Source organism: Salmo salar, chromosome 29 (genome assembly GCF_965601325.2).
Source record: "Salmo salar chromosome 29, fSalSal1, whole genome shotgun sequence".
In the NCBI taxonomy this organism is placed as follows: domain Eukaryota; kingdom Metazoa; phylum Chordata; class Actinopteri; order Salmoniformes; family Salmonidae; genus Salmo; species Salmo salar.
In genome coordinates, this window is record NC_138319.1 from 42580001 (window position 1) to 42606335 (window position 26335).

General features: G+C 45.7%; 1 protein-coding gene across 3 annotated transcripts in view; it reads left to right on the top strand.

Moving 5' to 3' along the window:
- The first annotated feature begins 5299 nt into the window (after positions 1-5299).
- The window catches only part of LOC106590692 (tetratricopeptide repeat protein 21B), a 77675-nt gene continuing 56639 nt past the window's right edge, over positions 5300-26335 (top strand). For all 3 annotated transcript variants that reach the window (XM_082970832.1, XM_082970831.1, XM_082970833.1), the window contains exons 1-8: positions 5300-5483; positions 5752-5881; positions 6017-6127; positions 6286-6452; positions 6664-6786; positions 6972-7129; positions 13077-13161; positions 15428-15526. In XM_082970832.1, coding sequence (XP_082826958.1) covers positions 5457-5483; positions 5752-5881; positions 6017-6127; positions 6286-6452; positions 6664-6786; positions 6972-7129; positions 13077-13161; positions 15428-15526 — 900 coding nt within the window. In that variant the 5' untranslated portion in view covers positions 5300-5456. The remainder of the gene's footprint in view (positions 5484-5751; positions 5882-6016; positions 6128-6285; positions 6453-6663; positions 6787-6971; positions 7130-13076; positions 13162-15427; positions 15527-26335) is intronic.

Below are 26335 nucleotides of genomic sequence, written 5' to 3' on the forward strand. Positions count from 1 at the left end.
GACAGCTGATGTTCTGAAAGAGCTGCAAAACCTGGATCCTCCAAATCAGCCGGGCTAGACAATCTGCACCCTCTCTTTCTAAAATGATCAGCCAAAATTGTTGCAACCCCTATTACTAGCCTGTTCAACCTCTCTGTTCGTATCGTCTGAGATTCCCTAAAGATTGGAAAGCTGCCGCAGTCATCCCCCTCTTCAAAGGGGGAGACACTCTAGACTCAAACTGTTATAGACCTATATCCATCCTGCCCTGCCTTTCTAAGGTCTTCGAAAGCCAAGTTAACAAGCATATCACCGACCATTTTGAATCCCACCGTACCTTCTCCACTATGCAATCTGGTTCCCGAGCTGGTCATAGGTGCACCTCAGCCACGCTCAAGGTCCTAAACGACATCATAACCGCCATCGATAAAAGACAGCACTGTGCAGCCGTCTTCATCGACCTGGCCAAGGCTTTCGACTCTGTCAATCACCGTATTCTTATCGGCAGACTCAATGACCTTGGTTTCTCAAATGACTGCCTCACCTGGTTCACCAACTACTTCTCAGATAGAGTTCAGTGTGTCAAATCGGAGGGCCTGTTGTCCGGACCTCTGGCGGTCTCTATGGGGGTGCCACAGGGTTCAATTCTCGGGCCGACTCTCTTCTCTGTACACATCAATGATGTTGCTCTTGCTGCTGGTGATTCTCTGATCCACCTCTACGCAGACGACACCATTCTGTATACCTCTGGCCCTTCTTTGGACACTGTGTTAAAAAAACCTGAGAAACAGTATTTAAACCCTTTTTACATTGAAGATCTGTGAAGTTATTTATGAATTATCTTTGAAAGGCCAGGGTCATGAAAATGGACGTTTCTTTTTTTGCTGAGTTTATTACATCTTTCATTAAATACATCAATACATGGGTCTTATTGATGAAATGAAACATGTAAATACTTAACATTAAATACATCAATACATGGGTCTTATTGATGAAATTAAACATGTAAATACTTAAGATTAAATACATCAATACATGGGTCTTATTGATGAAATGAAACATGTAAATACTTAACATTAAATACATCAATACATGGGTCTTATTGATGAAATTAAACATGTAAATACTTAACTCGCTCCAAAATAACTTCACAGTCACACACTAAAACAATGTGACCAATAGTTTCCCCTTCTTTATCACAGAAAAGGCATCATTATGTCCTCTAAGTTCATGAATTTAGACAACAAGTTATTGTAAAAGGGTATATTTTGTGCAAGATTTTTAAAGTGAATTTCTTTTACTTTATTTCGTATACAAAATTTGTGAGGGTGCAAGCAAGCTTTCTTCCATTCAATTTCAGTAATATTCTGCATTCCAGCAGAATTTCCCTCTAGGAGAGATCTTGTTCTTGGAGTTAAAGAGTTATCTTAAGAATGTATTATTACATTTCTGATCCAGCAGGGGGCAAACTTCTAACATAAATTGTGCATCTATCTTGACATGTTCTCCAAAACACTAATGAGATTTCATTAATTGAGTAAGTTCTGAAGGTATTGCTTTGCATATAGAATTAAATTATTTATAATATATTGGTAAGTTATATGTTTCTAATAAATTCCTACAAGAGAGTATATTTCCTTCTTTGTCAAATAAATCAAGCACAAATATAATATTTCTTTCAAACCACTTAGGAAAGAACAAAGACTTGTTTTTAACCTCAATATCTTTGTTGTTCCACAGAAGTGCGTTGTGTGGGGAGAAGTTGTAGACATTAACATAGTTTCCAGGCTAAAAGTGCTTGTTCGTGAAATTTGGACAGTTTGATGGATAATTTTGCTAGAGAATAGTTGCACTTCCACAAAAAATGAAGACCACCCAATTTCATAAGAATATGACAGGGAATGAAGTACCATATTAATTCAGAGCTAAGCATACCTATTTTTTTCATCCAGTTTACTTTAAAAAGGTGTTGTTGATATCAATGAAATGTAGTACTTCTATCCTACCATCAACTCTTTGGTTTGATATTACAGACTATAGTTTGTGATGTTTATTTTCCCATATAAAGTCGAGGAAAGTGTTGTTGATATCCTTGCTGGTTTGATCAGCTACAGATAGGGATAAAGCAGGGCAGACAAAACGTGACAGACCCTCTGCTTTGGACAGTAAAACCCTTCCAGTAATAGATAGGTCACGCTGGAGCCAGTTGTTAAATAGATGTTGTTTTCTTTCATCTTTGAGAGAACGGACAAATTTTTTTTTTTTCTCACAAATATTTCACATTATCTTTCACTGGAATTTTCTCAACAGATTTGAGTTATGTAGGGACCAGGCTGGGAACCTCTAACCCTGGTAATATGACTGGTAAATAGAACAGGCTGGGTCATTTGAGTTATGTAGGGACAATATTTCACATTTATTTAAGTTAAGTTCCAGACCAGAAGCTGAAGAGTCTACCTAGTTAAATAAAAGTTAAATAAATAAAATAAATAAATGAGAGAGAATGATTTGATAGTATTAAATGCAATAGCAACTTGATCCTTGTCTTTTAAAAACAGAGTTGTATCATCTGCTAGAAATACCTTTTAATTCCGGGTTGTTCAAAATGCTAATAGGTATTCTACAACCCTGGCGTACACTACGGTGAATATTATATATTTTAGATGTGTTACGATTAATCATAATATAACTATTCATATCTTTATAAAACATATTGATAACAGAGACAAAAGCTAGTCCCGAAAACAAAAAGTGTATAACAAATGTATTAGGAACTTGTGTTCTATTGTATCAAATGCTTTGCAAAAAGTGGAGGAATAAAATAATACAGTTGGAGTCAACTGAATGAGCATAATCAATCAACTCTAAAACTAACCCAATGTAACAGCTGGTGTGGTGACCTTTCATGAAACCAGTTTAGATTTCATTAATAATAAGGTGGTTTAGACCCATTTTAAGTCTATTAGCATATGCTAAAGTTGTCAATTTATAATATGTATTTAATAATGCAATAGGTCTTTCATTATCTATGTACAGGGGATCTTTACCCCTTGTTTCATGGTAATAATCATCTCACCATTAGCTACGCATTCTTGGAACATGTTGAATATTGGTCCCTCTAAAATGTTCCCAAAAGTGTAAATACAATTCCACAGAAAGACCATCTGTTCCAGGTGCTTTGCCCTTCATTGTCACTTCCTGATCTGATTCACCTGTCCTTGTGATTGTCTGCACCCCCTCCAGGTATCGTTGATTTTCCCCAGTGTATTTATCCCTGTGTTTCCTGTCTCTCTGTGTATTTATCCCTGTGTTTCCTGTCTCTCTGTGTATTTATCCCTGTGTTTCCTGTCTCTCTGTGTATTTATCTCTGTGTTTCCTGTCTCTCTGTGTATTTATCCCTGTGTTTCCTGTCTCTCTGTGTATTTATCCCTGTGTTTCCTGTCTCTCTGTGTATTTATCCCTGTGTTTCCTGTCTCTCTGTGTATTTATCTCTGTGTTTCCTGTCTCTCTGTGTATTTATACCTGTGTGTCCTGTCTCTCTGTGTATTTATCTCTGTGTTTCCTGTCTCTCTGTGTATTTATCCCTGTGTTTCCTGTCTCTCTGTGTATTTATCCCTGTGTTTCCTGTCTCTCTGTGTATTTATCCCTGTGTTTCCTGTCTCTCTGTGTATTTATCTCTGTGTTTCCTGTCTCTCTGTGTATTTATACCTGTGTTTCCTGTCTCTCTGTGTATTTATCTCTGTGTTTCCTGTCTCTCTGTGTATTTATCCATGTGTTTCCTGTCTCTCTGTGTATTTATCCCTGTGTTTCCTGTCTCTCTGTGTATTTATACCTGTGTTTCCTGTCTCTCTGTGTATTTATCTCTGTGTTTCCTGTCTCTCTGTGTATTTATCCATGTGTTTCCTGTCTCTCTGTGTATTTATCTCTGTGTTTCCTGTCTCTCTGTGTATTTATACCTGTGTTTCCTGTCTCTCTGTGTATTTATCTCTGTGTTTCCTGTCTCTCTGTGTATTTATCCATGTGTTTCCTGTCTCTCTGTGTATTTATCCTTGTGTTTCCTGTCTCTCTGTGTATTTATCTCTGTGTTTCCTGTCTCTCTGTACCAGTTCATCTTGTATGTTTCCAAGTCAACCAGCGTTTCTCCTGCTTTTAGCATTCTCCTTTTTCTAGTCCTCCAGGTTTTCACCCTTGCCTGTTTCTGGACTTTGACCCTTCGCCTGTCTGACCATTCTGCCTGCCTTGACCTCGAGCCTGTCCGCCACTCTGTACCTCCTGGACTCTGAACTGGTTTTGACCTTTTTGCCTGTCCATGACCGTTCTCTTGCCTACCCCTTTGGATTATTAAACATTGTAAGACTCCAACCATCTGCATCTGGGTCTCGCCTTGTACCTTGATAATTATAGATATAAGAGCATCTCTCATCTCTAATATAGAAAACTCCTCTTCACATATGGACTTGAACTCATCAGAAATAATTGGAACATGACCATGGACATGTTTTATAAAATGTTCACATTCAGTTCCATTAGATTAGATGTATACATGTGTTCATTGAAAGAATACACAGTTGGAGATGACGTTAGGGGTCTTTACAAGGCGTTGTCAATATTTAAGACAGATTTTCTCTCATAGTTCCTTTTTTTTTAAGAGCAAAACAATATCTTGTGTTTTTCTCACCCTCGTCGACCCATCTTGCTCTAATTCTAATAAAGGCCCCATTTAACTAAATCAATGTACATTTGATCTGGTTCTATTCCAGATGTATTCACATCTGTTTCTTCCTCTGCTGAAAGGGTATACTTTTCTAAAAGAACATAACATGTATTCATAAGCTCATCTTTAAAACATTTTTTGCTTCTTTAGTTCATTACTGCGTAATAAATATTTCCCAGTTACTTCCATGCGTTGATTCTAAATAATTCCGAGTTAAACGAGTCTATGATCAAGTTCTTTAGTTCTTTATGCCGTTGTACATACTGTAAAAGCGGGGGGGATAAATGAGAAACAGATCAATTCTGAATTTGACTTTCATTGACATATTAATTACACTTAGGTGTATTCGTTACATTTTCCTACTTAATAAGAAGAGCCATGTATCGATCACTGTCAGTGCACTGCAAAATGAGGTGTCACTATTCTGAGATCGTCTTTAGTTATTTCTAGGTGGAAATCAGCGATGAGACGTCCGCTCTGTGTGTGATTAGCCATCCTTACGCGATCAGCGATGAGACGTCCGCTCTGTGTGTGATTAGCCATCCTTACGCGATCAGCGATGAGACGTCCGCTCTGTGTGTGATTAGTCATCCTTAAGCGGCTCCTTCATGGGTTGCTAGGCAACCGGAAACGCCTCGACGTTAGCATCTCTCTTTCTGTAACGTTTAGCTTCTCTCTCTCTGTAACGTTTAGCTTCTCTCTCTGTAACGTTTAGCTTCTCTCTCTCTGTAACGTTTAGCATCACTAAGTTGAGAAGTTTAACATGGCTGACACAGATCCAGTTTGTTTAGTAAGTTTTTATTTTTAGCTAATACGTTTTATTAGCCAGCTAGCTAGCTAGCTAGAATTGTAATCTCGGATATGATTTATTTGTGAAGGCTGGTGGAGCGATGAAGTTGCCTGCCAGTTGGTTGGTGCTAACTGTCTGGCTAGCTAGATATTTAACGTTAGCTAGTTGTGTCTAACAGGTTTATGTTGGGGGGGGTAAAACACAGCTTGTTACAATGATACTATATCTATTACTGAAAGTAAGCTTTAATGTCTACTCTTATCCTCAGGCTTCACTGGTATACTTCATGGGTGAGAAGTTCTATAGGCAATCCATACACACAGCTGAGTGCTATCTGAACATGTACAGGCAGGATCCTGTTCTGCTGTTTTTTAAAGGTTTTGGGATACTAATGGAAGGTACAACCAACAGTATATTGGACTCTTTTCATGTATTGACTCAACATTGTTGATGGCAGATTCTGTCATTTGTCTGAGACTAGGCTATACACAAGAGGAGTACGATCACTACGGTTCTGCGTTATTCAATGCTAGGTCGAACCCAGGAGGCCATGAGAGAGCTGGAACAGGTGAAGGACAAACCCACCGTGGCCATATGCTCCAGCATGGCTCTTATCTGTGCGCACAAGCGAAGTGATATGATTGGTGAGTGGGTGGGTGGATAGGCCTAGATTTAATGGTCTGTTCCAATTGGCTAATCTTCTAGTTGTCCTTAACCTCCCATCCTTTTGTTTGATATGAAATGGAATAGTAGAATATTAGGCCGTGTGTTATGTAGAGTGTGTTTTATCTCTTGTCTGCAGATCACGAGGCTGTGTCAGCGCTGGAGACCCACGTGAGGAATATCCGTAAGACAGCAGGAGAGAAGGCCCTGTTCTACGGAGCCCTGTTCCTGTGGCTCATGGGCCGCGTTGACAAGGCCAAAGACTACATCGACAAGATACTAAAGATATCCAAGTCCTCAAAAGAGGTCCGTACCAATGCATGACACCGATATTATTCAGCTGTCATTTAGGCTCATATGAAGCTAAATAGTATGATTTCAAACATAGTAAACCTGATTTTTCATGTGCTAAAGTGCATGACAAATCTATGAATGATATTTTCTGTAGATCCAAAGTAATCCCGTGATTGGTCAGAAGACATTGCGGTGAAAGTCTAGTTGTTCTTCTCATTCCCAGGCGTCCATCCTAAAGGGCTGGGTGGATATGAACTCAGAGGATGAGTTTCAGAGGGACAACGCTATCTTCTACCTGGATGGAGGAGGGCAGCACTCCAGGGATGTGTTCGGCCTGATGGGAAAGGTACCACAATGCACAGCAGCAGCTCTCCCTTTGGTTGACTGATTGTAAACTATTGTTATAAAAGTATTTGTTTGAGAGGCTACAGCTGTGATGGTTGGCTGTAGGCACACCAGTCCAAGGAAAAGTGACCTAACATTTGTTGATGAATGAATTTAACCTGATGGTTTCCATTCCTTGTTTCACAGGCCAAGTACTTTATGAACAAGCATAACTTCACTGGATCCCAGCAGGTGGTGAATCAGATAGTGACCTCCCACTCAGACTTCCTCCCTGGTCTGATGCTGAAGATGAAGCTGTTCCTGGCTCTACAGGACTGGGAGCAGACCCTGGATACAGCTGCTAGGTAACTAGAACCATAACCCTACAGGACTGGGAGCAGACCCTGGATACAGCTGCTAGGTAACTAGAACCATAACCCTACAGGACTGGGAGCAGACCCTGGATACAGCTGCTAGGTAACTAGAACCATAACCCTACAGGACTGGGAGCAGACCCTGGATACAGCTGCTAGGTAACTAGAACCATAACCCTACAGGACTGGGAGCAGACCCTGGATACAGCTGCTAGGTAACTAGAACCATAACAGTACAGGACTGGGAGCAGACCCTGGATACAGCTGCTAGGTAACTACAACCATAACCCTACAGGACTGGGAGCAGACCCTGGATACAGCTGCTAGGTAACTACAACCATAACCCTACAGGACTGGGAGCAGACCCTGGATACAGCTGCTAGGTAACTACAACCATAACCCTACAGGACTGGGAGCAGACCCTGGATACAGCTGCTAGGTAACTAGAACCATAACCCTACAGGACTGGGAGCGGACCCTGGATACAGCTGCTAGGTAACTAGAACCATAACCCTACAGGACTGGGAGCGGACCCTGGATACAGCTGCTAGGTAACTACAACCATAACCCTACAGGACTGGGAGCAGACCCTGGATACAGCTGCTAGGTAACTACAACCATAACCCTACAGGACTGGGAGCGGACCCTGGATACAGCTGCTAGGTAACTAGAACCATAACCCTACAGGACTGGGAGCGGACCCTGGATACAGCTGCTAGGTAACTAGAACCATAACCCTACAGGACTGGGAGCGGACCCTGGATACAGCTGCTAGGTAACTAGAACCATAACCCTACAGGACTGGGAGCAGACCCTGGATACAGCTGCTAGGTAACTAGAACCATAACCCTACAGGACTGGGAGCAGACCCTGGATACAGCTGCTAGGTAACTACAACCATAACCCTACAGGACTGGGAGCAGACCCTGGATACAGCTGCTAGGTAACTAGAACCATAACCCTACAGGACTGGGAGCGGACCCTGGATACAGCTGCTAGGTAACTAGAACCATAACCCTACAGGACTGGGAGCGGACCCTGGATACAGCTGCTAGGTAACTAGAACCATAACCCTACAGGACTGGGAGCGGACCCTGGATACAGCTGCTAGGTAACTAGAACCATAACCCTACAGGACTGGGAGCGGACCCTGGATACAGCTGCTAGGTAACTACAACCATAACCCTACAGGACTGGGAGCAGACCCTGGATACAGCTGCTAGGTAACTAGAACCATAACCCTACAGGACTGGGAGCAGACCCTGGATACAGCTGCTAGGTAACTACAACCATAACCCTACAGGACTGGGAGCGGACCCTGGATACAGCTGCTAGGTAACTAGAACCATAACCCTACAGGACTGGGAGCAGACCCTGGATACAGCTGCTAGGTAACTAGAACCATAACCCTACAGGACTGGGAGCGGACCCTGGATACAGCTGCTAGGTAACTACAACCATAACCCTACAGGACTGGGAGCAGACCCTGGATACAGCTGCTAGGTAACTACAACCATAACCCTACAGGACTGGGAGCAGACCCTGGATACAGCTGCTAGGTAACTACAACCATAACCCTACAGGACTGGGAGCAGACCCTGGATACAGCTGCTAGGTAACTAGTACCATAACCCTACAGGACTGGGAGCAGACCCTGGATACAGCTGCTAGGTAACTAGAACCATAACCCTACAGGACTGGGAGCAGACCCTGGATACAGCTGCTAGGTAACTACAACCATAACCCTACAGGACTGGGAGCAGACCCTGGATACAGCTGCTAGGTAACTAGAACCATAACCCTACAGGACTGGGAGCAGACCCTGGATACAGCTGCTAGGTAACTAGAACCATAACCCTACAGGACTGGGAGCAGACCCTGGATACAGCTGCTAGGTAACTACAACCATAACCCTACAGGACTGGGAGCAGACCCTGGATACAGCTGCTAGGTAACTAGAACCATAACCCTACAGGACTGGGAGCAGACCCTGGATACAGCTGCTAGGTAACTACAACCATAACCCTACAGGACTGGGAGCGGACCCTGGATACAGCTGCTAGGTAACTACAACCATAACCCTACAGGACTGGGAGCGGACCCTGGATACAGCTGCTAGGTAACTAGAACCATAACCCTACAGGACTGGGAGCAGACCCTGGATACAGCTGCTAGGTAACTAGAACCATAACCCTACAGGACTGGGAGCAGACCCTGGATACAGCTGCTAGGTAACTAGAACCATAACCCTACAGGACTGGGAGCAGACCCTGGATACAGCTGCTAGGTAACTACAACCATAACCCTACAGGACTGGGAGCAGACCCTGGATACAGCTGCTAGGTAACTAGAACCATAACCCTACAGGACTGGGAGCGGACCCTGGATACAGCTGCTAGGTAACTAGAACCATAACCCTACAGGACTGGGAGCGGACCCTGGATACAGCTGCTAGGTAACTAGAACCATAACCCTACAGGACTGGGAGCAGACCCTGGATACAGCTGCTAGGTAACTAGAACCATAACCCTACAGGACTGGGAGCAGACCCTGGATACAGCTGCTAGGTAACTACAACCATAACCCTACAGGACTGGGAGCGGACCCTGGATACAGCTGCTAGGTAACTACAACCATAACCCTACAGGACTGGGAGCAGACCCTGGATACAGCTGCTAGGTAACTAGAACCATAACCCTACAGGACTGGGAGCAGACCCTGGATACAGCTGCTAGGTAACTAGAACCATAACCCTACAGGACTGGGAGCAGACCCTGGATACAGCTGCTAGGTAACTAGAACCATAACCCTACAGGACTGGGAGCAGACCCTGGATACAGCTGCTAGGTAACTAGAACCATAACCCTACAGGACTGGGAGCAGACCCTGGATACAGCTGCTAGGTAACTAGTACCATAACCCTACAGGACTGGGAGCAGACCCTGGATACAGCTGCTAGGTAACTAGTACCATAACCCTACAGGACTGGGAGCAGACCCTGGATACAGCTGCTAGGTAACTAGTACCATAACCCTACAGGACTGGGAGCAGACCCTGGATACAGCTGCTAGGTAACTAGAACCATAACCCTACAGGACTGGGAGCAGACCCTGGATACAGCTGCTAGGTAACTAGAACCATAACCCTACAGGACTGGGAGCAGACCCTGGATACAGCTGCTAGGTAACTACAACCATAACCCTACAGGACTGGGAGCAGACCCTGGATACAGCTGCTAGGTAACTACAACCATAACCCTACAGGACTGGGAGCAGACCCTGGATACAGCTGCTAGGTAACTAGAACCATAACCCTACAGGACTGGGAGCAGACCCTGGATACAGCTGCTAGGTAACTACAACCATAACCCTACAGGACTGGGAGCAGACCCTGGATACAGCTGCTAGGTAACTACAACCATAACCCTACAGGACTGGGAGCAGACCCTGGATACAGCTGCTAGGTAACTAGAACCATAACCCTACAGGACTGGGAGCAGACCCTGGATACAGCTGCTAGGTAACTACAACCATAACCCTACAGGACTGGGAGCAGACCCTGGATACAGCTGCTAGGTAACTAGAACCATAACCCTACAGGACTGGGAGCAGACCCTGGATACAGCTGCTAGGTAACTACAACCATAACCCTACAGGACTGGGAGCAGACCCTGGATACAGCTGCTAGGTAACTACAACCATAACCCTACAGGACTGGGAGCAGACCCTGGATACAGCTGCTAGGTAACTAGAACCATAACCCTACAGGACTGGGAGCAGACCCTGGATACAGCTGCTAGGTAACTAGAACCATAACCCTACAGGACTGGGAGCAGACCCTGGATACAGCTGCTAGGTAACTAGAACCATAACCCTACAGGACTGGGAGCAGACCCTGGATACAGCTGCTAGGTAACTACAACCATAACCCTACAGGACTGGGAGCGGACCCTGGATACAGCTGCTAGGTAACTACAACCATAACCCTACAGGACTGGGAGCAGACCCTGGATACAGCTGCTAGGTAACTAGAACCATAACCCTACAGGACTGGGAGCAGACCCTGGATACAGCTGCTAGGTAACTAGAACCATAACCCTACAGGACTGGGAGCAGACCCTGGATACAGCTGCTAGGTAACTAGAACCATAACCCTACAGGACTGGGAGCAGACCCTGGATACAGCTGCTAGGTAACTAGAACCATAACCCTACAGGACTGGGAGCGGACCCTGGATACAGCTGCTAGGTAACTACAACCATAACCCTACAGGACTGGGAGCAGACCCTGGATACAGCTGCTAGGTAACTACAACCATAACCCTACAGGACTGGGAGCAGACCCTGGATACAGCTGCTAGGTAACTAGAACCATAACCCTACAGGACTGGGAGCGGACCCTGGATACAGCTGCTAGGTAACTAGTACCATAACCCTACAGGACTGGGAGCAGACCCTGGATACAGCTGCTAGGTAACTAGTACCATAACCCTACAGGACTGGGAGCAGACCCTGGATACAGCTGCTAGGTAACTAGAACCATAACCCTACAGGACTGGGAGCGGACCCTGGATACAGCTGCTAGGTAACTACAACCATAACCCTACAGGACTGGGAGCAGACCCTGGATACAGCTGCTAGGTAACTAGAACCCTAACCCTACAGGACTGGGAGCGGACCCTGGATACAGCTGCTAGGTAACTAGAACCATAACCCTACAGGACTGGGAGCGGACCCTGGATACAGCTGCTAGGTAACTAGAACCATAACCCTACAGGACTGGGAGCGGACCCTGGATACAGCTGCTAGGTAACTAGAACCATAACCCTACAGGACTGGGAGCGGACCCTGGATACAGCTGCTAGGTAACTAGAACCATAACCCTACAGGACTGGGAGCGGACCCTGGATACAGCTGCTAGGTAACTAGAACCATAACCCTACAGGACTGGGAGCGGACCCTGGATACAGCTGCTAGGTAACTAGAACCCTAACCCTACAGGACTGGGAGCAGACCCTGGATACAGCTGCTAGGTAACTAGTACCATAACCCTACAGGACTGGGAGCAGACCCTGGATACAGCTGCTAGGTAACTAGAACCATAACCCTACAGGACTGGGAGCAGACCCTGGATACAGCTGCTAGGTAACTAGTACCATAACCCTACAGGACTGGGAGCAGACCCTGGATACAGCTGCTAGGTAACTAGAACCATAACCCTACAGGACTGGGAGCAGACCCTGGATACAGCTGCTAGGTAACTACAACCATAACCCTACAGGACTGGGAGCGGACCCTGGATACAGCTGCTAGGTAACTAGAACCATAACCCTACAGGACTGGGAGCAGACCCTGGATACAGCTGCTAGGTAACTACAACCATAACCCTACAGGACTGGGAGCAGACCCTGGATACAGCTGCTAGGTAACTAGAACCATAACCCTACAGGACTGGGAGCAGACCCTGGATACAGCTGCTAGGTAACTAGAACCATAACCCTACAGGACTGGGAGCAGACCCTGGATACAGCTGCTAGGTAACTAGAACCATAACCCTACAGGACTGGGAGCAGACCCTGGATACAGCTGCTAGGTAACTAGAACCATAACCCTACAGGACTGGGAGCAGACCCTGGGTACAGCTGCTAGGTAACTAGAACCATAACCCTACAGGACTGGGAGCGGACCCTGGATCAGGTCAAGGTGCAAAGCTGTCATAAAGGCAAAGGGTAGCTACTTTGAAGAATCTCAAATATAAAATATATTTTGTTTTGTTTAACTCTTTTTTTGTTGGTTTCGACATGATTCCATATGTGTTATTTCATAGTGTTGATGTCTTCACTATTATTCTACAATGTAGAAAACAGTAAAAATAAAGACAAACCCTGGAATGAGAAGGTGTGTCAAAAACTTTTGACTGGTTCTGTATATTTTATTCAGGATTTTACAGCAAGATGGGCGCAATCTGAAAGCTCTCCAAGTTCTAGCCATCCATACCGTTGTGATGGATGGGGATCCGGTCAAGGTGAGTTCAGTATATGCTAACATAAATGATGCTACATGCTACAGTAGCATTGCACAACCAGACCGATGAATGCTGTAGCCAAACGAGGAAGCTGGCTAGACTTCCTGGTGGTTGTACGAGACTGGTAATACAGTAGATACAATTTTATTTTTGGCCCACAAGCCACTGTGGCAGGTAAATTTAAAAATCTACCAGCCACTCAGATTTTTTTTTACAAGTCTAATTATTTTTCTTCCCGCTAAAATTACACCAACCAAACCCCCCCCAGATGAGACTGCTTTGTAATGTTTCTAAAACAATAAAAGTAATGCGGTATAATTAAGCAATAAGGCCTGAGGAGGTGTGATATATGGCCAATATTCCACGGCTAAGGGCTGTTCTTAGGCCCGACGCAATGTGGAGTGCCTGGATACAGCCCTTAGCCTTGGTATATTGGCCATATATCACAAACCCACTGAGGTGCCTTATTGCTATTCTAAACGGGTTACCAATGTAATTAGAGCAGTACAAATAAATGTTTTATCATACCCGTGGTATACGGTCTGATCTACCACGGCTGTCAGCCAATCAGCACTCAGGGCTCGAACCAGCCAGTTTATGTTTAATTAAAAAAATAGTGACCCGAGCCTTTTAACCAAAATATCACAGATGAGAAAAATTTTCGCCTGCCCCTTTAATAACCTCTTAAGGATCCAAACCTTTTTTTCAATTTTCGCCTAAAATGCCTTAAATCTAACTTCCTGTAGCTCAGGACCAGAAGCAAGGATATAGATATTCTTGGTACCATTTAAAAGGAAATACTTATTGAAGTTAATGGAAATGTGAAATTAATGTAGGAGAATATAACACAATAGATCTGGTAAAAGATAATACAAAGAAAAAAAACATGAGTTTTTTTTTGTACAGTCATCTTTGAAATGCAAGAGAAAGGCCATAATGTATTATTCCAGCCCAGGTGCAATTTAGATTTTTGCCCCTAGATTTTTTTTATTTTTTTATTTATTTCACCTTTATTTAACCAGGTAGGCCAGTTGAGAACAAGTTCTCATTTACAACTGCGACCTGGCCAAGATAAAGCAAAGCTGTGCGACACAAACAACAACACAGAGTTACACATGGAATAAACAAGCGTACAGTCAATAATACAGTAGAAAAAAAAGAAAGTCTATATACAATGTGTGCAAATGGCGTGAGGAGGTAAGGCAATAAATAGGCCATAGTAGCAAAGCAATTACAATTTAGCAGATTAACACTGGAGTGATAGATGTGCAGATGATGATGAGCAGATGATGGTGTGTAAGTAGTGATACTGGTGTGCAAAAAGAGCAGAAAAGTAAATAAAAACAATATGGGGATGAGGTAGGTAGATTGGGTGGGCTATTTACAGATGGACTATGTGGCAGCAGTAGATGTGCAACATTTTAGACTGATCCGAAGAACCATTGCATTTTTGTTCAAAATGTTCTATCAAGATTGCCCAAATGTGCCTAATTGGTGAATTAATACATAACTGTGCACTCTCTCTAATCAATAGCATGGTATTAATTCACTGTAATAGCTACTGTAAATTGGACAGTGCAGTTAGGTTAAATTCTTGTTAATGTTTCTGCCCATATCAGATATGTCTATGTCCTGGGAAATGTGTTACTTACAACCTCATGCTAATCACATTAGCCTACGTTAGCTCAACCGTCCCGCGGAGGGGAACGCCGATCCCATAGGGGCATGGCGTTACCGTGGTAGTGTGACTCGAGTCATGTTTGTGTCTGTGTGATTGGGTCTGACTAGTAGAAGCGTGATCTTCTCTTCCCAACCTGTTGAAACTCAAACATTGAAAAAAATAAAATTGCCAAGAAACAAGGACAAAGATTCAATTCAGTGGACTTTAAAGTAAATTAGACCGAGTTTTATGCGTGTACGCAGCGCTTCTAAAAATGAGTCTTGCACTCCGCTCCCAGTCAGGCAGAGTTGCAGCGCGAGGTGGGGTAGCCTATACGATTCGTCGTTCTTTGACATTTGTGCGATTTTAATTTACCAGCTATGAAACAAAACGGCAGAAAAACTTTGAAAACAGCTACTGCAGCATTTATTATTTTACATGTGATCATACTTGACTTTTTATTCACAAATGTGAGTGAATCGCTTGGAGCCTTGACCAACCGCCAACGTGGCTGGCGAAATATACATCTTATATGCCAATGCTAAATTCTGCCGAGCATTTGGCAGATGTCAATATTAGGCTCTGATGGTTATGTTATGTTTGTAGGCCAAAGAACATCTGCAGGCCCTGGTTAGTGCAGCAGAGGTCTCAGAGCCCTGCTCTCCCAGTCTCCACGTCAGTCTCACCCAGCCCATCAGCAGACTGGTAAGTATTTAGCTGAGTTTAGTAGGGTGGTATGCGAAGCACCAGGGACGTCACTAGACATTCAGAACATCTGGGGCTTTAGCCCTGAAGACCTGGGACTGACTGGGGGGGGGGGGGGGGGGTTGGCAGAAACAGAACATCTGGGGCTTTAGCCCTGAAGACCTGGGACTGACTGGGGGGGTTGGCAGAAACAGAACATCTGGGGCTTTAGCCCTGAAGACCTGGGACTGACTGGGGGGGTTGGCAGAAACAACATCTGGGGCTTAACTCTGAAGACCTGGGACTGACTGGGGGGGTTGGCAGAAACTGTTTTGGCTGTGTTGCATATCTCCATGCTCTCCTGACGCCAAATAATCAACACTTCTTAATATTAATTCAATGGATTGTGGTCGGTAAACCCATGGAATATTTTATTTTTATTTTATTTAACCTTTTATTTACAGTTGAATTCGGAAGTTTACATCCACTTAGGTTGGAGTCATTAAAACTTGTTTTTCAACCAGTCCACAAGGTTCTTGTTAACAAACTATAGTTTTGGCAAGTCGGTTAGGACATCTACTTTGTGCATGACACAAGTCATTTTTCCAACAATTGTTTACAGACAGATTATTTCACTTATAATTCACTGTATCACAATTCCAGTGGGTCAGAAGTTTACATACACTGTTGAATGTGCCTTTAAACAGCTTGGAAAATACCAGAAAATGATGTCAAGGCTTTAGAAGCTTCTGATAGGCTAATTGACATCATTTGAGTCAATTGATTGGAAGTGTGCCTGTGGATGTATTTCAAGGCCTACCTTCAAACTCAGTGCCTCTTTGCTTGACATCATGGGAAAATGAAAAGAAATCAGCCAAGACCTCAGAAAAAAAATTGTAGACCTCCACAAGTCTGGTTCATCCTTGGGAGCAATTTCCAAACGCCTGAAGGTACCAGGTTCATCTGAACAAACAATAGTACGCAAGTATTAACACCATGGGACCACGCAGCCGTCATACCGCTCAGGAAGGAGACGCGTTCTGTCTCCTAGAGATGAACGTACTTTGGTGCGAAAGTGCAAATCAATCCCAGAACAACAGCAAAGGACCTTGTGAAGATGCTGGAGGAAACAGGTACAAAAGTATCTATATCCACAGTAAAACGAGTCCTATATCGACATAACCTGAAAGGCCGCTCAGCAAGGAAGAAGCCACTGCTCCAAAACCGCCATAAAAAAGCCAGACTACGGTTTGCAACTGCACATGGGGACAAAGATCGTACTTTTTGGAGAAATGTCCTCTGGTCTGATGAAGCAAAAATAGAACTGTTTGGCTATAATGACCATCATTATGTTTGGATGAAAAAGGGGGAGGCTTGCAAGCCGAAGAACACCATCCCAACTGTGAAGCACAGGGGTGGCAGCATCATGGTGTGGGGGGGCTTTGCTGCAGGAGGGACTGGTGCACTTCACAAAATAGATGGCATCATGAGGGAGGAAAATTATGTGGATATATTGAAGCAACATCTCAAGACATCAGTCAGGAAGTTAAAGCTTGGTCACAAATGGGTCTTCCAAATGGACAATGACCCCAAGCATACTTCCAAAGTTGTGGCAACATGGCTTAAGGACAACAAAGTCAAGGTATTGGAGTGGCCATCACAAAGCCCTGATCTCAATCCCATAGATCATTTGTGGTGTTGTGTCTTTGGCATCATTAAAGTGAAGACTGTTATTTTAACAAATCAATTCTCTGTAGTTATTATTACGTGATTAAACTAATCGTGTAAATGTAATTAACTAGGACGTCGGGGCACCAAGGAAAATCTTCAGATTACAAAGTTATAATTTTCCTAATATAACTCTTCAGATATTTTATTATCTGATCAATTAGTCTTCTAATTAAGTTTAGTTGATTTATTGATTTATGATTTATTATTTACCTCACGTTAGTCTCATTCCAAACGTCGTAAATTGTTGGTTATCTGCACGAACCCAGTCTTCACTTTGAATCATCCATACATCAATTGTCTTAATCATTTATTTACTAACTAACTAAATAAATAATCACAGAAATGCATAAACAAACAAACAGTAGATATGGTTACAAGGATATGATAGGGGAGGTTCCCTAGTGGGCTAAGCCGATATGACGGCTTGGTGGACAAAGGGAAGTGGGTGTGGACTGAGAAGGGCGCGAAAAACACAATTCACTACACAGTTGATAATTATATTGATTGAAATGCTAAACCTTTGCACATGAACGCTCACTCATTCGGGAATAATTCCAATCAATATATATTTACGCTCAGTGTGTCGTCGTGATCCTTGTTGGAATCGTCCGTCTTTCTGTTGGAAAGTTCATCTGATCGTCTCTGCTCCCATGAAGTCTCTCGTGGTTAGAATGGATACTTCAGAGTCCCATTCAGAAATGTTCTCATAGAGTAGATGTTTTGGCGGTTGGCGGTCTTCGCATCCCAGGTTGACATCATTCCTAGCTGCAGACTAGTAATTAGTATCTAAGAGTTGCTCTTACTCTGTCGGGATCGATAGTCTCAGAGTTTCAACAACCATTACAACCTTAGTTTATACTGAGATTCTTGTGGTCTCTGCTCAAACCTTAGCTCCCTCAATGCTCGATGATCTGAAGGGAATTCCATCAGGTAGGTTATATAGAAAAGGGCTGTCTGCTCATTGGGCCACTGACTTAGTTAAACTTTAAAGAGAATACAATTCTCTCACATTTACATTTACGTCATTTAGCAGACGCTCTTATCCAGAGCGGCTTACAAATTGGTGCATTCACCTTATGATATCCAGTGGAACAACCACTTTACAATAGTGCATCTATATCTTTTTTTTTGGGGGGGGGGGGGGGGGGGGGAGAGGAGAAGGTGGAGACAACAATACATCACACAAAGCAGCCGCAACTGTCAGTAAGAGTGTCCATGATTGAGTCTTTGTGGTGTTAATAACATTCATAAAAATGTAAGAAAAATTGTTGGGAAAAAGTACGTCATTATTTTGTTCCAATGCTTTCATTAACCATTTCCAATATTTGATTGACAAATTAAAAAATGAAAAAGCCTATAACTAATGTGAGCTAAGGAGAACGGTGTGCAGTTCCAAAACAATCCAAAGGGTGGCAGTCTAGACCATCAATTACATTTTACATTTTAGTCATTTAGCAGACGCTCTTATCCAGAGCGACTTACAGTAGTAGTGAATGCAGACATTTCATATTCATTTCATTTTCATTTCATACATTTTTTTTTCTTCTTCGTACTTCGATTAATGTTTTGCATGAAATAATGTGGTTTATTTATTTTATTTAACCTTTAGTTTCGTGCAATATAGCAGGGTTGGGATTTTAGGCTGCCGTTTTTTGGGATTATACTGCAACTGCGTAAACTCACACTAGTAGGAGGCTTGTATTATAACGGGGGGGGGGGGGGCAGATAACGTCTGCAGATATGTACAAACGCAGGCACCAAACACTCTTAAAATCATGATTTTGTAATATTTGTGGAATATGTGTTTTATTACCAAGGTCAATTAGCTACAGGACAATTTCTACCTATTTAATTACACAAAAACAAATACTACACGTATATAACTAACTACAGGGTTGGAGGGGGTCGACCGATTTTTATGATTTTTTTCAACGCCGATACCGATCAATCGGACACATTTTTTATTTTTATTTTTTATATATATATATTTGTAATAATGACAATTACAACAATACTGAATGACCACTTTTATTTTAACTTTATATAATACATAAATAAAACAAATTTAGTCTCAAATAAATAATAAAAAATATTCAATTTGGTTTAAATAATGCAAAAACACAGTGTTGGAGAAGAAAGTAAAAGTGCAATATGAGCCATGTGAGAAAGCTAACGTTTAAGTTCCTCGCTCAGAACATGAGAACATATGAAAGCTGGTGGTTCCTTTTAACATGAGTCTGAAAAGGCCGATTTACCGATTTTGTTATGATGACTTCAAATCGTCCCTGATTAATCTGCCATGCCTCTAGTAACGACACGTGTACATACCAGCATACAATCCTTTCTCCAACTAAATATTCACAATGTTTGCGAGTTTTATATCACACAGTACTAGGATGTTAGTCCAAACATAAATATTAGAAATGAAACTGTAGGTGAAAACCTGTCTATGACTTCACAAGCATGTCAGTAATGTATATCTTCGTCAGTTGTCATGACGATGCATTCTATCTTGGGTCATTGGGGCGAATAAACCAGGTATGGAGAAGTGTTAAAGCACTGATATCTGTTAGCTGGGATGGTCAGCACGGCCTGTATGATTGTCTTGGTTGATGGGAGCACATCAGGGTTTAACAGTTTATACACACAGGACATTCCAGAAGTTCCATCTTTCCTTTTTTTTATGACATAATAATATTTAGCAAGAACTACATCCTCTGTCCTGTCTGCTCCCCTCTCTCTGTCCTGTCTGCTCCCCTCTCTCTGTCCTGTCTGCTCTCCTCTCTCTGTCCTGTCTGCTCTCCTCTCTCTGTCCTGTCTGCTCCCCTCTCTCTGTCCTGTCTGCTCTCCTCTCTCTGTCCTGTCTGCTCTCCTCTCTCTGTCCTGTCTGCTCCCCTCTCTCTGTCCTGTCTGCTCCCCTCTGTCCTGTCTGCTCTCCTCTCTCTGTCCTGTCTGCTCTCCTCTCTCTGTCCTGTCTGCTCTCCTCTCTCTGTCCTGTCTGCTCCCCTCTCTCTGTCCTGTCTGCTCTCCTCTCTCTGTCCTGTCTGCTCTCCTCTCTCTGTCCTGTCTGCTCCCCTCTCTCTGTCCTGTCTGCTCCCCTCTGTCCTGTCTGCTCTCCTCTCTCTGTCCTGTCTGCTCTCCTCTCTCTGTCCTGTCTGCTCTCCTCTCTCTGTCCTGTCTGCTCTCCTCTCTCTGTCCTGTGCTCTCCTCTCTCTGTCCTGTCTGCTCTCCTCTCTCTGTCCTGTCTGCTCTCCTCTCTCTGTCCTGTCTGCTCTCCTCTCTCTGTCCTGTCTGCTCTCCTCTCTCTGTCCTGTGCTCTCCTCTCTCTGTCCTGTCTGCTCTCCTCTCTCTGTCCTGTCTGCTCTCCTCTCTCTGTCCTGTCTGCTCTCCTCTCTCTGTCCTGTCTGCTCTCCTCTCTCTGTCCTGTCTGCTCTCCTCTCTCTGTCCTGTCTGCTCTCCTCTCTCTGTCCTGTCTGCTCTCCTCTCTCTGTCCTGTCTGCTCCCCTCTGTCCTGTCTGCTCTCCTCTCTCTGTCCTGTCTGCTCTCCTCTCTCTGTCCTGTCTGCTCTCCTCTCTCTGTCCTGTCTGCTCTCCTCTCTCTGTCCTGTCTGCTCCCCTCTCTCTGTCCTGTCTGCTCCCCTCTGTCCTGTCTGCTCTCCTCTCTCTGTCCTGTCTGCTCTCCTCTCTCTGTCCTGTCTGCTCTCCTCTCTCTGTCCTGTCTGCTCCCCTCTCTCTGTCCTGTCTGCTCTCCTCTCTCTGTCCTGTCTGCTCTCCTCTCTCTGTCCTGTCTGCTCCCCTCTCTCTGTCCTGTCTGCTCCCCTCTGTCCTGTCTGCTCTCCTCTCTCTGTCCTGTCTGCTCCCCTCTCTCTGTCCTGTCTGCTCCCCTCTCTCTGTCCTGTCTGCTCTCCTCTCTCTGTCCTGTCTGCTCTCCTCTCTCTGTCCTGTCTGCTCTCCTCTCTCTGTCCTGTCTTCTCTGTCCTGTCTGCTCTCCTCTCTCTGTCCTGTCTGCTCTCCTCTCTCTGTCCTGTCTGCTCTCCTCTCTCTGTCCTGTCTGCTCTCCTCTCTCTGTCCTGTCTGCTCCCCTCTCTCTGTCCTGTCTGCTCTCCTCTCTCTGTCCTGTCTGCTCCCCTCTCTCTGTCCTGTCTGCTCTCCTCTCTCTGTCCTGTCTGCTCTCCTCTCTCTGTCCTGTCTGCTCTCCTCTCTCTGTCCTGTCTGCTCTCCTCTCTCTGTCCTGTCTGCTCTCCTCTCTCTGTCCTGTCTGCTCTCCTCTCTCTGTCCTGTCTGCTCTCCTCTCTCTGTCCTGTCTGCTCTCCTCTCTCTGTCCTGTCTGCTCTCCTCTCTCTGTCCTGTCTGCTCTCCTCTCTCTGTCCTGTCTGCTCCCCTCTCTCCGTCCTGTCTGCTCCCCTCTCTCCGTCCTGTCTGCTCCCCTCTCTCCGTCCTGTCTGCTCCCCTCTCTCTGTCCTGTCTGCTCTCCTCTCTCTGTCCTGTCTGCTCTCCTCTCTCTGTCCTGTCTGCTCCCCTCTGTCCTGTCTGCTCTCCTCTCTCTGTCCTGTCTGCTCCCCTCTCTCTGTCCTGTCTGCTCCCCTCTCTCTGTCCTGTCTGCTCTCCTCTCTCTGTCCTGTCTGCTCTCCTCTCTCTGTCCTTTCTGCTCCCCTCTCTCTGTCCTGTCTGCTCTCCTCTCTCTGTCCTGTCTGCTCTCCTCTCTCTGTCCTGTCTGCTCCCCTCTCTCTGTCCTGTCTGCTCTCCTCTCTCTGTCCTGTCTGCTCCCCTCTCTCCGTCCTGTCTGCTCCCCTCTCTCTGTCCTGTCTGCTCTCCTCTCTCTGTCCTGTCTGCTCTCCTCTCTCTGTCCTGTCTGCTCTCCTCTCTCTGTCCTGTCTGCTCTCCTCTCTCTGTCCTGTCTGCTCCCCTCTCTCTGTCCTGTCTGCTCTCCTCTCTCTGTCCTGTCTGCTCTCCACTCTCTGTCCTGTCTGCTCCCCTCTCTCTGTCCTGTCTGCTCTCCTCTCTCTGTCCTGTCTGCTCTCCTCTCTCTGTCCTGTCTACTCCCCTCTCTCCGTCCTGTCTCCTCCCCTCTCTCTGTCCTGTCTGCTCTCCTCTCTCTGTCCTGTGTGCTCTCCTCTCTCTGTCCTGTCTTCTCTGTCCTGTCTGCTCTCCTCTCTCTGTCCTGTCTGCTCTCCTCTCTCTGTCCTGTCTGCTCTCCTCTCTCTGTCCTGTCTGCTCTCCTCTCTCTGTCCTGTCTGCTCTCCTCTCTCTGTCCTGTCTGCTCTCCTCTCTCTGTCCTGTCTGCTCCCCTCTCTCTGTCCTGTCTGCTCTCCTCTCTCTGTCCTGTCTGCTCTCCTCTCTCTGTCCTGTCTGCTCTCCTCTCTCTGTCCTGTCTGCTCCCCTCTCTCTGTCCTGTCTGCTCTCCTCTCTCTGTCCTGTCTGCTCTCCTCTCTCTGTCCTGTCTACTCCCCTCTCTCCGTCCTGTCTGCTCCCCTCTCTCTGTCCTGTCTGCTCTCCTCTCTCTGTCCTGTCTGCTCTCCTCTCTCTGTCCTGTCTGCTCCCCTCTCTCTGTCCTGTCTGCTCTTCTCTCTCTGTCCTGTCTGCTCTCCTCTCTCTGTCCTGTCTTCTCTGTCCTGTCTGCTCTCCTCTCTCTGTCCTGTCTGCTCTCCTCTCTCTGTCCTGTCTGCTCTCCTCTCTCTGTCCTGTCTGCTCTCCTCTCTCTGTCCTGTCTGCTCTCCTCTCTCTGTCCTGTCTTCTCTGTCCTGTCTGCTCTCCTCTCTCTGTCCTGTCTGCTCCCCTCTCTCTGTCCTGTCTGCTCCCCTCTCTCTGTCCTGTCTGCTCCCCTCTCTCTGTCCTGTCTGCTCCCCTCTCTCTGTCCTGTCTGCTCTCCTCTCTCTGTCCTGTCTGCTCTCCTCTCTCTGTCCTGTCTGCTCTCCTCTCTTTGTCCTGTCTGCTCTCCTCTCTCTGTCCTGTCTGCTCTCCTCTCTCTGTCCTGTCTGCTCTCCTCTCTCTGTCCTGTCTGCTCCCCTCTCTCTGTCCTGTCTGCTCCCCTCTCTCTGTCCTGTCTGCTCTCCTCTCTCTGTCCTGTCTGCTCTCCTCTCTCTGTCCTGTCTGCTCTCCTCTCTCTGTCCTGTCTGCTCTCCTCTCTCTGTCCTGTCTGCTCCCCTCTCTCTGTCCTGTCTTCTCCCCTCTCTCTGTCCTGTCTGCTCTCCTCTCTCTGTCCTGTCTGCTCTCCTCTCTCTGTCCTGTCTGCTCTCCTCTCTCTGTCCTGTCTGCTCCCCTCTCTCTGTCCTGTCTTCTCCCCTCTCTCTGTCCTGTCTTCTCTGTCCTGTCTGCTCTCCTCTCTCTGTCCTGTCTGCTCTCCTCTCTCTGTCCTGTCTTCTCTGTCCTGTCTGCTCTCCTCTCTCTGTCCTGTCTGCTCTCCTCTCTCTGTCCTGTCTTCTCTGTCCTGTCTGCTCTCCTCTCTCTGTCCTGTCTGCTCCCCTCTCTCTGTCCTGTCTGCTCTCCTCTCTCTGTCCTGTCTTCTCTGTCCTGTCTGCTCTCCTCTCTCTGTCCTGTCTGCTCTCCTCTCTCTGTCCTGTCTTCTGTGTCCTGTCTGCTCTCCTCTCTCTGTCCTGTCTGCTCTTCTCTCTCTGTCCTGTCTGCTCTCCTCTCTCTGTCCTGTCTTCTCTGTCCTGTCTGCTCTCCTCTCTCTGTCCTGTCTGCTCTCCTCTCTCTGTCCTGTCTGCTCTCCTCTCTCTGTCCTGTCTGCTCTCCTCTCTCTGTCCTGTCTGCTCTCCTCTCTCTGTCCTGTCTGCTCTCCTCTCTCTGTCCTGTCTGCTCCCCTCTCTCTGTCCTGTCTGCTCTCCTCTCTCTGTCCTGTCTGCTCTCCTCTCTCTGTCCTGTCTGCTCCCCTCTCTCTGTCCTGTCTGCTCCCCTCTCTCTGTCCTGTCTGCTCTCCTCTCTCTGTCCTGTCTGCTCCCCTCTCTCTGTCCTGTCTGCTCTCCTCTCTCTGTCCTGTCTGCTCTCCTCTCTCTGTCCTGTCTTCTCTGTCCTGTCTGCTCCCCTCTCTCTGTCCTGTCTGCTCTCCTCTCTCTGTCCTGTCTGCTCTCCTCTCTCTGTCCTGTCTGCTCCCCTCTCTCTGTCCTGTCTTCTCTGTCCTGTCTGCTCTCCTCTCTCTGTCCTGTCTGCTCCCCTCTCTCTGTCCTGTCTGCTCTCCTCTCTCTGTCCTGTCTGCTCTCCTCTCTCTGTCCTGTCTGCTCTCCTCTCTCTGTCCTGTCTTCTCTGTCCTGTCTGCTCTCCTCTCTCTGTCCTGTCTGCTCTCCTCTCTCTGTCCTGTCTGCTCTCCTCTCTCTGTCCTGTCTGCTCTCCTCTCTCTGTCCTGTCTGCTCTCCTCTCTCTGTCCTGTCTTCTCTGTCCTGTCTGCTCCCCTCTCTCTGTCCTGTCTTCTCTGTCCTGTCTGCTCCCCTCTCTCTGTCCTGTCTGCTCTCCTCTCTCTGTCCTGTCTGCTCTCCTCTCTCTGTCCTGTCTGCTCTCCTCTCTCTGTCCTGTCTGCTCTCCTCTCTCTGTCCTGTCTGCTCTCCTCTCTCTGTCCTGTCTGCTCCCCTCTGTCCTGTCTGCTCCCCTCTCTCTGTCCTGTCTGCTCCCCTCTCTCTGTCCTGTCTGCTCTCCTCTCTCTGTCCTGTCTGCTCTCCTCTCTCTGTCCTGTCTGCTCTCCTCTCTCTGTCCTCTCTGCTCTCCTCTCTCTGTCCTGTCTGCTCCCCTCTCTCTGTCCTGTCTGCTCTCCTCTCTCTGTCCTGTCTGCTCTCCTCTCTCTGTCCTGTCTGCTCTCCTCTCTCTGTCCTGTCTGCTCTCCTCTCTCTGTCCTGTCTGCTCTCCTCTCTCTGTCCTGTCTGCTCTCCTCTCTCTGTCCTGTCTTCTCTGTCCTGTCTGCTCTCCTCTCTCTGTCCTGTCTGCTCTCCTCTCTCTGTCCTGTCTTCTCTGTCCTGTCTGCTCTCCTCTCTCTGTCCTGTCTGCTCTCCTCTCTCTGTCCTGTCTGCTCTCCTCTCTCTGTCCTGTCTGCTCTCCTCTCTCTGTCCTGTCTGCTCTCCTCTCTCTGTCCTGTCTGCTCTCCTCTCTCTGTCCTGTCTGCTCTCCTCTCTCTGTCCTGTCTTCTCTGTCCTGTCTGCTCTCCTCTCTCTGTCCTGTCTGCTTCCCTGGATCTCCTATATTATGACAGAGACGGCATAGTATCAGGGCCATAGCAATATGGAGTATTCTGAACAGACGATTTCTCAAACACACACAGAAGCAATACACACACACACACACACACACACACACACACACACACACACACACACACACACACACTATGAACAACAGGCAAATCATGTTTACCTGAATTGAGCGAAAGGTCAAATCTGTAATAATTTCTGTTCCTTAATGATATTAGCAGTTCACTCAATTTTAAATTTGTATTAATTAATTCATTATTTTTATTTATTAATTTTCTTTTAAACCTGATTTAACATTCCACAGTCTTACCCTTCGCTAACCACAATACCTGTGTTCTCTCAAAATCGACATGTGTGTGTAACCATGGGGCAAAAACCCGATGAGGTTGGCATAGATAGTTGACAACATGTAAGCCACATTTCGTCTCCAATGTTTATTGCAAAAAAAAATATATATAAAAAATTAAAATAAATAAATACATTTGCACAATGACCACTTGTCTCAAACACATCGTTACAGTTGTTGGTTAGCTAGCTAGCGAATTTCTAGCCATATTAGCATTGACATGAAATCAGTCAAAACACCTCAAATCAATAACCTGAAACATGAGGAAATTAGCCATTTCCGATTCCTCACATTGGCAGTTTGTCATTTTTGCTAACAATCCTCCCATCCAGAATCACAACAGGCTGACTTCTGCCCAATGGAAGAGTACACACATGGTTTTTATGACATTTGTCAGCCAACCCATCTATGTAGCTAGATGCTAAATAGTTGTATTGTAAACGCACAATCTATTCACTTACTAGTGTAAATACAACAACAGTCTCTGTTTGCTGAAGCTGTTTCTCAATAATAAATTCCTATGTCCATCTTCAATAAATTGGAAACTAATTCTCAGCTATCGAGCCTTGTTACATTAGCT